We start from the raw sequence: 14226 nt of genomic DNA, 5'->3' as shown, positions 1-14226 counted from the left end.
AACATTTCATATGGTTCAGGTGATGGAAGAAGATTCTTGCGACTTTTCTTTTTTTTCCCTCCCCCTGCTCCTGAATCCAAAGTGGGATGTAAAAACAAAACAAAACAAAAACAAAAAACATGTAAAACCGCGCAAGATCAGGAAGTGGCACGTTTAACTTTATCAATAATATTTATAAGGTATTTATAATATTTATATTGGATGGTTGGGGGCAGAGGGGCGCCGGGGCGGAAGGGTGTGGGGTCGGTGCAGAAGAAGGGCCCCTGCGTGGGGGGGGCGGTTTGGCCCTCGGTGAAGATGGGATGGAGAGAGAGAGAAAAAAAAGATCACTTTCTGTGCTTCTCGTCTTTGTCTCCGCCTTTAGTGCCGTTATCTGAGTGACTGTTGGGGTTGTTGTTGAGGTACATTTTGTCCATGGCTTTGATAGCCTCGGTCAAATAGTTCTGCAGGGCCGTGATGGCCGCGCACAGTGCAGGGGTTCCGAAACCGTGCGAAATTAGACTGAAGTGGGTCAAACAGCTTTGAATTCCCGGTTCAAGAATGGGCTGTGGCCGCGAGTTTCCCAACGGCGAGCGGTCCTGGGACAGCAGGTCTGTGAACTCTTTGCAGACTTGCCTAAAATCAGAGAGACAGGAGGTGTTAATGACCGAGACAGAAAATCCCTGCATGCAAATTTAATGTTTCAATAATACAAGAAAAAGAGGCTAAATTCAAATGGACACAGTGCAAAACGAAATGCCCCCGCGGGAGTGCTGGGTTGTAAATCCTAAACTTGCTTAAAGCGAGTCAAAAGTATCCGGCTGGAGCTTAAAAGAGAAACTTATTTCATCACATTCTCATATCTGCGTGGAAAAATTTGTTGTGTGAGCCCGTGTTTCCTTCGCTTCGTTTCCAAAAATAACATTTGGAGAAAGAAAATGTCCTGGAGCTACAAACAGGTGACAGTTAATCTCTTAGCTGCAATATTTTACTTTAAAATATAAATAATCATTTTTAAAAATCATAATACACGAGCCAACTACACAAGGAAAGATCTGCTAATATAATGAACTTCTTTTTTTCTTTTTTCTTTTTTTGCAGCGTCAACTCTGAACTTTAGTCGCTGATTATCAAACAGGAAAGACAAAGAAAGAAGAAATGAAAAAAAAAGAAATTCCTGCTTTCATCCTTTTATTTTCATCATTTAAAACCAACGATTTAGCAATATATGACATTAAAGTATTAAATACATATATTCCTTTTAGGGGGGCACCAGCATTAAGGGTGGATTAACACAGATACACACACCATATCATGCCACTTGTATATTAACATTAAAAAAAAAGCCTATAATAAGCAGTTATGGCTAACAGCTGTTTGATTATAGCAGCCTATCATCAATATTAAATGCTGCCTCTGCTTTTCTTTGCCCTGTAAGGACTTCCCATGTTTTAGTTAATGCATAAACACCAACAGTGTGCTGGATGAAAACCAGCTATGTGTCAGTGTCACTGAAATCTCACAGTAAACAAAATGCTGCTGCGCGAGTGGATGAGGCGAAAGGCCCATATTGAACAGCGGTATATTTAGCAAGCCTTGTAATTATAATTTATGATATCATATAGAGGCACCTGCTTAAATAATAATAATAAAGGAAAACAAGGAAGTGAATTAAGTCTATAATTAAAACAGGTGAGAAGCGTGAGAAGTTTATTAATTAATTAATTATTAATTAATTGTTACTCGGTAACACTAGCCCGATATGTATGAGGCAAACGCGTTGTTTATTTATTTTATTTTTTTATCATGGTCACGTGTCTGACGTAGCGTACTCTAATTAAAAAATAGAAAATAAAATAATGCAAAATAAATTATTCAGCCTGTGAAAACTGCGTAAAAAAGCAGCACTTTGATCAAATTCTGTGCTGGCACAGAGCGGCATGCATTTGGTGTGACATGGTGAAATGTGATAATAGCACTTACTTCGTGGCCAACAGCATGTTTTTTCTTTGGACTTGTTCGTTTGGGTCGGAATGCTGACGGTTTACATATTCAGCTACTGCCTTGGCTGGAAACTCGGTCTCGCATACATAACCGAAATCCCTGGCAAGATGCACCGCTTCGCCTGAGAACGAAAAGAAATGAGGTTGAATATGTTTGCCCATAAAGCATGGTTACATCAAGCATAGACAAGTTCACACTCTCTGCCCGAACACAGCGTCCAGTCTGTGCGTTCAGACGGCAGGGTTAAGGCACCTGTGCGTTCCCAACAGCGTCAGTGATGATGATGATGCTGATGACGACATAATAATAATAATAATAATAATATTCATAATGATAATGAAGCTGGCCCTGCGAGCAGTCAGTGCACCCCGTCTTTCCGTCACACCGTGGGAACACTTAAGAGATGGAGGAGAACCTTTAAGTGGAGGTGAAGTATAGACGGAGCGTCATGCTCGACACCATGTCATTGATTACCAATGCCTGCGCATTATTGAAAGTCCAGCACATCACAGCAATTTTAAAAGGCTACACCTAAATCTCACTTTGCCTTTGCAAACTTCACTTATGAGACTTTCTGCTTTAATTCCGTCCCAAGCTCGCCTCTCTTGTTGGTGGATTTTTTTTTCCAAGTCTTTGGTTTTAATTTCCTGAAGCAGTTGAGTTTTTACTGCGGGGCTTCCTGCCCATAAGCCTCTGCTCCGGAAGAACGCATGCGCCAATTAGCATCAAAGCTCAAGTCCGGTAAGCTATTTTCCATAAAATGGAGCGGATCGTAAACAATGACAGCACAGAAAACCCACTGTCCCTTCAATAAATAACCGGCTGTCTCAGTCCCCCCCACCCTTCTCTGTCATCCACCACCCCAACCCCCCACGTGCCACCACCCTCTTATTACCCACAATCAAACATTTCTCCAGGCTCATTACAATACAGCACCAAATTTCTACGAAACACAATGAATATTGCATTCGGTGCTCCTCTGCAATAATGATTAACGGGGACCAATGAAGCATCGCAGGCTTTCACCTTTGGAAACCAGCAGCACACCAAATACCACTGCACTGAATAATAAGGTTCAACTCTGCTAGCAGAATGGATTTATCCAGTCGCGCAAAAGGCATCTTTTCTGCGCACAATAATTGACTAATTTATTTTGTAATAGGCCCAAAACATATAGCTCCCAATAGGTCAGCGCCACGCCATTTGCATGCAATAAAAATCCCACCGAAAGCCAAAGCATGGCAAGCTATTAACGAAAGAATTAAGTCACCATTAAAAATCAGCTCTGTACTGTTATATCCAGACTATATTAACGTTTGAAACAATGCAGGGTTAATAAATCAATCGACTTCTCATCCATGAGGTGAAACAGCTCAGCGGTGCCCAATAAACAAGCAGCACTCAATAATTAACTGGACTTCAACACAAATTAATCCAGTGTATAAACTAGGCCAGCCGTGGACCTGCAAGTGTGCTCCTGAAAGCGAAGGCCAACGCTGCAAAGCCACTAGAATTACCAGCACCATTCTCACTATATATACATATATGTGTGTGTGTGTGTGTGTGTGTGTGTGTGTGTGTGTGTGTGTGTGTGTGTGTGTGTGTGTGTGTGTGTGTGCGTGTGTGTTTCTCTTCTCACACACACTCGCAGACATACACACACACATCCTTCATGCTTTATTACTTGCGAGGCAAAGTCGGTCCACATTACACGGATGAGCGCATATGCTGATTTCCAACACAGAGAAAGAAAGAAAGAGAGAAAGGAGAGAAAAAACCTAGTTTGCAAGCACCTGGTATCGCGGGAGCAACAAGAGTGGGAACGTAATTTACGGTATCCGACTTACCTTCGACTAGTGACGTCAACAAGGTTACGTTGGCTGCCTTGCGTCTGCCCGCAGGTAGATTCAAACCGATTTTATCCAGCTTCTCCCTTAAGCTTCTTCCTCCGTTCTTAGACTTGGCCCTGTGACAGTAACACAAAGCAGAAAAACTCATTGTAGTGTTGCTCATGTGAAGGAATTTGTATAAGGGAGGCATATATATATATATATATATATATATATATATATATATATATATATATATATATATATATAAATATAAAGGTAATGATTAATGCATAACTATTAATGATTGACTGTATATATGTTTTGGCTAATTTAACAATGGTTGTGATTTAAAGTCGGACGTGAACTTCCCCCTCCTCCACATATCTGATAGCTACAAACAATAAATAATACTAAAGGAGCCCCCTCCGCCTTTTTTTCTACCAGCAAATACTGTACAAACTGAATAAATAAAGTCCTACTTAATAGGCAGCGCTATTACTGGCTGTGTGTCTGCAGCACTTCTGTAGACAGTTCACTGGAGACCAATGTTTTCATGTGTAATGCCTTCAGTGGGCCTATAGAGCGGAGCTTGAAACAGACTAGGCCTACATTAATTTGGGAGAGAGAGAAAGAGAGAGAGATACCCAGTACGCTTGGGAAGTTGATATGGAATTTAACAGACCCCCCTGCTTTAAATGCAGGAGCTAGGTGTCATGGTTGGTCGATTTTAATTATTCTTGGTACAGAGGAGAGAGAGAGAGAGAGAATGGGAAAGCAAGAGCGAAAGGGAGAGATGCACGCTCGCTGAAAGAAATGATTGGAGTAGAGCGAGTTTCATACGCACGCGCACAAACCCACAGGTAAAGAGGGAGTAGAGAGAGGAGATTTTTTTTTCAGCCTCCCAGTCAAACTCACCTCCTCAGCACCCCGCCCAGCAGAGAGGCGTTGAGGCACTCGGGCGGCGAGAGGCGTCTCTGCACCTCTGCCACCGTGACCTTGTACTTTGATGTGGAGCTGAGAAGGGACAGGCGACCCGGAACTGAGCAGAACACCTCGTTGGGGTTAACCACCCCTCCGAAAAGACCGTCCTTATTTACTGGGATTGCGGAGACGTTGTTGTTCTTGGATAAAGACACTGGACCTATAGCCAGGGAGGAAGAGAGGGAGAGAGAGGGGGATGGCGGGATGGAGAGAAGGAAGGAGGGAGGGATTGCGGGGTGAGAGAGAAAGAGAGAGAGAGACCGTGCTCAGTGAATTTCATGCAATGCAGAGCCTTAACTAAATGAGAAGGGGGGTGGAGGTTAGGCCCCGGAATTGGAGTTTAGCACAACATGTGTACATGTTCGGTAAGACTGGCAAATGATAATAATAATAATAATAATAATAATAATAATAATAATAATAATAATAATAATAATAATAATAATAATATATTGCAGAATCAGTAAAATCAGCACTATGAGACCTGATTTCCGTTCAAATATACCTGCCTGAAAGCCAGAATACTTCCGCTCGTCTGTGCTCTTTTGTTTTTTTATTATTTTTATTATTATTATCACTTAAAAAAAAACCACTCAATGACATTATGTAGACAACTATGCAGCAGACAATGAGAAATAAAAGGATGTGTGCGCCCTACACAGCATCTCCGCACAAAGCAACCATACCAACCGAGAGATTCTGTAAAGTCTACCTATTTTGACATATCCTGGGTATCCAGCAAAACACCGTACCCCGTGTGTGATTTCACACTGGGTGGGGGGGATAGTGGGGTAGGGGTGTGTGTGTGTATGTGGAGGGGGGGCTCAGCAGTGCTGGGCTTTACACCGTTTTGGTGTGCAGTAACCGGAGACAAAGGGGACTGTGCGCCTTTGGATAGATCACTTGTGACATTAATGGCTCAAGGGAGCCTAATAGAGACAATAGGAGTTAAACGAACTCTTGAGATTACTAATATAAGAAGCCAATTATCATGTTGATGTGCAGATAGACAGACTAAAAAAGAAAGAATGGTTAAAAAGATTTTAAAAAAAGAAAGAAAGAAAGAAAGAAGTAAAAAACGAAAAAAGGAAGGGAAGAAATGGGGAAGCAAAATCACTCCATATCTTATCCAGCGAGTTCTAATTTGACCTGACAAAACCTTTTTAAACATGGCCACGAAAAGAATGGGACTTCCTCGTGTTGTGTCAAGTAATACAATTCACTGAATTTTAACAGCAAATAAACACGACGGACTGAAGCAGCAGCAGCAGCACAATCCAACAACCTTCACCAAAGTAGCCTAAATATATATTTAAACAATTGCATTTCACCATATTAAACATCCAGCCAAGTGATTTTATTTTTTTCCCAAGCCTAGTTTTGATTCCCCTCACTGAATGACAGACTATCATCCTACACACAGCAGGCCTGTGCTCCATCCAGCGGTACCAACTCCCATTTTAGATTTGACCACGCTACGTGATTGCAGCTATTGGCTTCCTGAAGTGCCAGGATCGTCTATGAGGCCTGTATCTTTGACCATCAATAGCACGCGGGCCTACAAAGCCCACCAGCTCTACTCATCTCCCCGCTGCGCTGAAACGCTGACAGTAAATTCCATCAGCGAGAAAAAAAAAAGGTGCAGCCAGTTTGACGCACTTGGAAACCATGTAATGAAAAATAGGCTACTGCGTATTAGGATCAGTCAGGCATTACCGCATTGCATCGAGCTCTCTCGAGCAGAATAGTGAATGGCGTTTGTGCGTGTATGCGAGTGTGTGTGTGTGTTGCTTAGTGGTGTGCAGCTTGAAGAAACATGCATGGTACTGTATCTCGGAGGAAATTGCTTACCTTTTTTAATTACAGTCTGGTCGGGGATGTGAATTCCTTGATCCTCAACAGGCTATGACACAAATGCAAAAAAAAGTATACGTTTAAGCACAAAGGCAGGAAAGAGAAGGAAAAACCTAATAATGTCAGCCTCGGTCCTGCGTACGTAAACGCACCTCAGGATGCGGTGCAGGAACAAAGCCTGACACAATTAGCAGCCAGAATCACCCAACATGGAGGCTCCCGAGGCCCCATACCTGTTATTATTGTCCATGGTGTTTTCGACCGGTTACACTGATTAGATGAAAAACGCAGACTTAAATAACGAAGCTGTGTCGCCCCATAATCCTGACCTAATTTCGCCTTCAGATTGGCTGTACTCACAAGGAAACTTCTAATCTAGATTGGATAGTAATTACGGCGGCGCTGCCTATTAAAGGCCTATGAACTAATTAGCGAATTATTGGTGTTTGTTTCTGATTTTTTTGTGTAATGTTCTTATTATAAATGGAGTTTATTGACAAATGTAAAAGCTCGTCCATCACAGACCTTCAGTAAAACGTCTGTCTGAGCTCCGTGCAGCAAAGTAAAATTCTCCTTAATGTGCATGCAGTACACTCTCATGTCATTGTTCTCAAATAAGCGTCGGCTTCGTTTTTTTTTATTTTGTTTTAAACAGAGAAATTAAATAAAAAGCAAACGACACGAAAGAAAATGAATCGTGAAAATAGAGATATCTATTATTTTCATGTATTTCATGCCTTTTTACTTTCAGATGTCGAACAAAAGCCATGTGTCGACGAGCAGCATTATGAATGGTTTTTAAAATATATTTCATAACAGAAATAAATTGCAAATCAGTGCTGCTTTGTCTTAAAACACCTTGGCGATACTGAAAAAAAATCCACGCATTTATTTGTTTTGTATATTTTACGAGCTATAATGAGCTCCCCGAACCTAATTTACTGCGTGTCAGTCGTGTTTGTATCAGCGAATATTAATACGATAAACATGATACAGTCACAGCACTGCTATGACTAGTACCTGATTTCTTAAAGGCGGGGTGACAGAACAAATTTCATTATTTATTTAAATAAAAAATACACACACACCCTCACTCTTACAGATAATAGCGGGTTGGCACCCGTGGTGCTCGAACTCTTAATGACAGCATTATTCCTTTTCTTTCTTTCATTTTTTTTCTTTCTATTTTCATTTCTTAAATGGAGTAATTCCACAGAAAGAGAAAGCCAGGTAAACGCTGCCTCACCTGCACGTCTTCTAAAGATTGGTGTATTCCATGGATAGGGATAGAGTCCGACAATCCCGTATCGATGCCGTGGCCGGATGGCAGGAGCACTTCCCTGCGATACTCCCGGCACAACTGGTGGGGCAGGCTGCGGTGCTGATGCAGCAGGCCGCTCTCCTGACCCTGCCTCTGGCCCGGCCAGCCCGGGTGCTGTGGCTGCGGTTGGGCGTGCAGGGAGTTGAGGGAGTATGGGTCGTTGACGTGCGAGTAAGGGTCCTGAGACTGCGGGTAGATGGGCTGGTAGGGTGGGGGAAAGTACGGAGGCTGGAAGTCCGAGTTCGGTGTGTGGGAGAGCGGAGGGGCGCTCGTGTAGGGACTCTGGCCCACGCTGCCCAGCTGAGGTAGCCTGGCTGTCCCATTGCTGGTGCCGTCGTGACGATCCTGGCAGGTAAGGAAAGAAGGAAAAGAGCGTTTTAGCCTGAATACGTTCAAAATAAAAATAAAAAGAAAGGACGCGGTCATAAATTAGCGAAACGTCCGTCTATATTTTTACACGTGAATGCTCTGCGGGCATTATCAAATATGCCCCTGAGTGGATGACACGATTAGCTCAAGTGTGGAATCTGTGTTGAATTATTCCAGTTAATTGAGGGAAAGGGATTTTTTAAACAACAAAAAAACAACAACACCCACAACACATCCGCAAAGTTTTGGGAATTGAAAATAACCTGACAGCACATGAGCAAAATAAATAATAATTTTTTAAAAAATCCAGAAAATGAAACGGCATTAAATAGGAAAGTCCTGACATTTTTTTTAAATTGTTATTTGCAGGACGCTCAGCTGATTTTTCAAGCATGCACGCTTTGGAAAAAAAACTTAAAGTATAAAAAAAAGAAGAAGAAGAAAATCTCGTAGGCAAACAAGCAAAGAAAGAAAGTATCTGATAGTGGGAGACTCCAGCAACTTACCATCGGGGAAAAACTGTGCACTAACATCTGTAAGGATTTATGGTGCGACTCAATAATAATAAAAAATGATTATTATAGTAATCAGTTCACAAAAACACGGAGTCTTTGGGGGGCGGGGGGAAGAGCAAAAGGAATTAACCAGCAAAACCCAAAAAAGAAAAAAGAAAAAAAAAGAACAAGGCCCCCGAAAAAACTCTTCTCTCCTGCAAAGATCACGATGGCCCCGGCGATCAGATATGTGCCTCGGTAGCAGGACGATAATCCATCAGAAATAAACGGTTAGATCCCAGCTGCCCTTCATTTGCTTCTAACAATGCAGATATTCGGCGGTGCTGGCCGATCGAGGTTGAAAAGTTTCTCTTGGTAAACCCTCTTTTCCCCCCTGTTCTCCGGGCTTCTATCACAGTGCTACCGTCCCTTCGCTCGAGCTCATATTAGCCCCAAAAAAGAGCCGCTTCTTCGTCTCCCTCTCGGACTCCTACCAGAACGCATTCATTACAATTAATACCACAGGAATACTTAATAACAAGGAAAGAATAGACGGAAATCTGGCGTGAAGCGGAGGACGCAACTCAAGGCAGGAGTCTGCGCTTAAATGACGTCCATTGAAAGGAGGAATCAGTATATCTAATCAGAGATGGGGAGAGAGAGAGGGGGAGTGAGAGAGAAAGAGGGAGTGAGAGAGTGTGCGGAGAGAGGCACACACAAAAAGAGGGACATTCACCTCGTCTGACGAATCAGAGAGAGAGGGAGGAGGAGGAGGGGGGCATTTTAAAAGAGTCCCAGGCCAAAGCGCAAAAGTGAAAGAAAGACAGGAATGGGAAGGGAGGTGGACCACAGACAGGAATGAAGAAGCCAGGGAAGGAAACAATGTGCACCTCTGAACTGGGTGAAAATCCAGCAGACGACGCTATGGGCATTCCAGCCGGCTCATTTCTACCGCTTGTCCCTTTGTTTTCCACCTCAGACTCCGACAGCGAGCTGTCCTCCATGGTTCTCTCTCACTCTCTCTCTCTCTCTCTCTCTGCCTCTCCCGTCTCCGTCGAATTAATCCACCGATCCGTCCTCGACTCCAAAAAACCCAGAGTCACGCCGACTTTAACTTTAACGTTGACCCGGAAAGATGGAGCAAAATAAAATTCCCACAGTGTGAGACAGGGCCGCTGGATCCTGCGCTCTGTAACTTTTGCGCGCGGCTTGAAATAGCTCCACTCCCCTTCCTGCCTAATCATGCACTTTAAAATTACGAAACAGCACTTACTGGGGCCTCGGCTGGACCGCGACTGCAAATGTTATTTATCTGTTTATGTATTTCTTGTTTTTGCCTCGATACCAGCGGAGGAAACGAACCGTTTGTCTGTAAATTAAAAGAATCCATTTAACACGACCGCGGAGGTGCCACTTTCTTTCTTTCTGCTTTTTTGCTTTCTTGCTCCCGTCCTTCTCTATCCTCACAGGACGCGGGCGAAAACACGTCCGACTGGCTTCTCCACTCCTTAAACAAGCCACCGGTATTACTGCCAAACTTCGTCTGTGTCCACAACAACAACAATCACTCAGTGTATGCACTTCACACATACACGCACACGCAGAATTTAACGGCTTCTGCAGTGATAGAAAAACCTGAAGAGTCCAAGAGCTTGTAACTGAAGCGCAAAATGAACCAGGCAGTGCCAGCACTCACACTGCTTTAAAATACTATTTTTTTAATTTAATGCATGGTAAGTGTATATTAATGCTTTAATGTTTTCACGTGCAATATAATTTTTTTGTCATATTTATTTTATTTTTAATGTAAGTTTTAAATTGGAAAATGTTGTGATTTTTATGCAGCCAGACGATATTAAAAGCAGCTTTCTATTATTATTATTATTATTATTATTATTATTATTATTATTATTATTATTATTATTATTACATTACTTAACAAAAGCCATAAGATGCAGTCTATTCATCTTGCAGTTAAATATGTTCTCTAACAGCTGTCAAAAGAATCTCACAGCTGGATCAAAACAATTTTAAAAAGCAGCCATAAAATAATTACTGAATGTTTAAAAATAATAATAATATAACAACAACAAATTTAGTAAATTAAAAACGAGCCTCTTACCTCGCAGTCTTCATATTTAATGTTATCAGTTAATTTCCAGAGCATTTTCATGGGTTGTTGAGGTGGATATTGAGTATAGGTATCGCCTTAGCCTTGTTTTCACTCAGTGAATTGTGCTCCCCGCTCAGAAAAACTACTTTTATTGAAGCTGTGGGTTGGTTGTCTGTCTTGCGCTCTGAGGTCTCCCTCTAATGGTGGAAGTGAAGGGCTGGATCAGCTCTGTAATAACACTGGCACCGGGCCTCATTAGCATATCAACAGCCGTTTGATTCCCCCCATCTGCTCACACAACACCAATGGACAGCATTACAGGTGAAGACTAAAAAAGCAACAAGATGCTACACACGGTTATTATTTCTACTGTTCAATGAGGTATGTGTGTGTGTGTGTGTGTGTGTGTGTGTGTTTTTTTATTGAGAGGAAGGGAGGGTACGGTCATGCATAGGGACCTGCTTGCACCTGGGACACTTTCTACAATCATTTTGATTTCATATTTGGGAGGATGGAAAAGTGCACATCCTAAAGAATCCTTCAGAAATTGTGTATTTTTAACAAATTGTCAAATATATTTTTCTGTGACTTTTTTTGTCTAAACTGAACTCCCTTCTATCCACCTCTTGATAACTTTAAATTTGATGTAAAAACAGCCCATCACACACACCGTGGGGCCAACCCTGATTTTTTTTTTGTCTGCAAAAAAAACCAAACCAAAAAAAAAAACCCTCCCAAAGTGTTATTTTAATCCTATTGAGACCTCGAGAGGCCATTCTTTCAGTGTGATGTTAAAAAGGGTGAGTTATTCAAAGCCGCTCTACAGGTCCACTGGCTACCTGTAAGGTTGGCAGGGCTTGTGAGGGAGTTGAGGAAGGGGGAGGGAGGTGGGGTTGGTGTCAATAATTAACACAACAACGTGGCCTTGTTTCATTTGAATGAGCGGCTGGGGGAGCCTGGCTCTGTCCTGTCGCCGGTTGAGCCTTCACCTCACCAGGTCGTGGGTCAGCAGACAGGTCCACGGCGCTTCAAGGCGTTGTCCCCCTTTTAAAAGCCTGTTTGGTATTTTTGGTGGGACGGAGACCCCTCCACCCCACCCCCCACTTTTTTTTTTTTTTTGTAACAAACAGTTGTTATTAATGAACGTGGAGCGGCTGTCAACGACAGCAATGCATCCGTGTAAAAGAGACCTGGCCTGCTCGCCTGAAACTGGAGTGTTTCTCTTCCACCAAACATCTCAGGTCTTCTCTTAAATCCCCAACGCATCCACAAGTCGAGGCCATACTTTTGAGTCAAGCCCAGATCGTTTTTTTAAAATGAGACTGTACAGAAAGTCCACTGTGACATGCTCACGCCATGCAAAATTGGAACAGCTGCAAAGCACATGAAAAGTTTATCATTGTTATTCTTTGTTTTTGTTTTTTCTACTTGAAAGCCTAACTACATCGAGCACGGGCTGTGTTTTCTAATCGCTCCACCTCTAACAAAGCACCTCAAGTCTGTTTCCATACATGTCTAACTTATGATGAAACAAATGTGGATTTCACAGTGTGTCTGAAACGCGCACGATGTCCTTGCAACAAACGATCCATACCTTCAGACTTTCAGAATAAAAACAACAACAACAAAAAAATATGGTTAATTCCACATTTCAGGCTATAGCTCCCCGCAAAAGACTCCAAAATATCTCCAGTGTGATCAAATCCAGGAGCCTCTACAGAACTGTGCTGCCTCTCTTTACTACAGGATTTCATAGCGTCCGTGCAGCCTCATCCAACAAGTCGATACTTTGACTGTTTTTATGTATTTTCCCACCCTTTTTGCAGCCGTTTTCTTTTTCTTAAGGTAAACAATACATACCTGCCATTCCATCATTTTGCCCATAATTGACATTCTTTATCCTCTGCTTCCTTTGGCGGTTTGTTTTGGTCCGATCCGACGGCGCGTCTATTTCATTAAGCCTTCGTTCGCAAAAGTAAACCTTTACCTGGGCCGGAATCGCTTCACCTGGCCATATGTGGAGCCACCTGGCGACGCATGCGCACTGCTCCGGGTGTGGACCGGAGAGTGGCGAGCACCTGGGAAGAAAAAAGAAACAGCTTGTCTGTGTCTGTGTGTCGAATAGGTCTGAGCTGTCACAGTTAATTAGTTTTTAAAACAACAGCGTTCACAAGTGACGAGCTGAAAGTATGGATATTATTTAGGCTATTTAACGTGATTGATGCAGACACAACACACCCCAACAAATACATACATCTGTAATAATATATTTTTAAAGATCAAGACCATTTCATGTTTTGACAACAAAAAGAGGATTTTATATGATTTTTCATCAAATAATAATTTGGTTTATTGTGCGTGCAAACAGTGTGATTAACTAAGATGTGCTTTTTAAAATAATAATAGTAATAAAGGTTCCATATGAGAAAATATGGGAAACTGCTTGGGACAAAGCGAATGTAAATATATATATATATATATATATATATATATATATATATATATATATATATATATATATATATAATTATAAAGGTTATATTTGTCTTCACCTGGCATAAAACTAAAAAGGACATATCTGTTAACCTTTTCGTTCCTTTTCTTCTCTGATTTGTCTTGCTTGGTAGAAAACATGAATTGTCAGTGCAAATGAAACTGTGTCAAGTTAAAAAACTTGAAGGTTAACTGCCAACATCATTACACAGAAAGCTACCATACTATTGTGAGAGTCATTATTTATTTATCCACTGTTTATTTCTAATACATACTTATGTAGACCCCTCGGGCCAAGAGCGAATGAGCAACCCCCCCCTCCCCCTCCCCGTGGTACACACGCACACATGAGAAACGCGCACACACGCACACAGAAAGCAGAGCAACACGTGCGCTGACGTGGGTGACAATGGCCAAATCTTTTGTCCAAAACCCCTTTTTCCTCTTTGAAGTAATACGCATCACACACACATACACACACACGTAGGCAAACTGGCTGCTATGGACGTAGTCGCGGGGGCACTTCGCTGGCAGATAGCGTCATTGATCTACCTTTCACTATATCATATCACACACATAAAGACAGCGTGTTATAAGCGTTAAGTGTAACACTGGTGCTGGTGGACAAACTTTTAACGGGGGAAGAAAAATACAATTAATTTTGCTTTAACCCCATTTTTGTTTTTTGTTTTTTGTATTTTTCTAAATTGCAAAATTCCACACGGAGACTATAGATTTTTGTGGCGTTAATATTTTAAACGAGCCTTCATGTTTGACTTCAAAGGC

At 42.0% G+C, this 14226-nt stretch overlaps 1 protein-coding gene across 5 annotated transcripts; it reads right to left on the bottom strand.

The window, feature by feature from the left end:
• Nucleotides 1–326: 326 nt before the first annotated feature.
• Nucleotides 327–12840, bottom strand: tfap2a (transcription factor AP-2 alpha). 5 transcript variants are annotated; one of them, XM_085362497.1, is made up of 7 exons: nt 12808–12840; nt 7897–8316; nt 6648–6699; nt 4731–4956; nt 3831–3949; nt 1963–2104; nt 327–615 (listed from the first exon to the last, which is right to left on the bottom strand). In XM_085362497.1, exons 1-7 carry the CDS (start codon nt 12838–12840, stop codon nt 327–329), a joined length of 1281 nt encoding a protein of 426 aa, XP_085218623.1. The 5 variants fall into 5 exon arrangements, with proteins under 5 accessions (XP_085218623.1, XP_085218621.1, XP_085218622.1 ...); XM_085362495.1 differs by lacking the exon at nt 12808–12840 and adding an exon at nt 10957–11007; XM_085362496.1 differs by lacking the exon at nt 12808–12840 and adding an exon at nt 10957–11001 and having other exon boundaries at nt 4731–4950.
• Nucleotides 12841–14226: the final 1386 nt, after the last annotated feature.

Source organism: Diplotaxodon limnothrissa, linkage group LG9 (genome assembly GCF_057381915.1).
Source record: "Diplotaxodon limnothrissa isolate DT_005_m linkage group LG9, D_limnothrissa_male_GT1.1, whole genome shotgun sequence".
In the NCBI taxonomy this organism is placed as follows: Eukaryota; Metazoa; Chordata; class Actinopteri; order Cichliformes; family Cichlidae; genus Diplotaxodon; species Diplotaxodon limnothrissa.
This window is presented reverse-complemented; position numbering and strand designations above follow the sequence as displayed.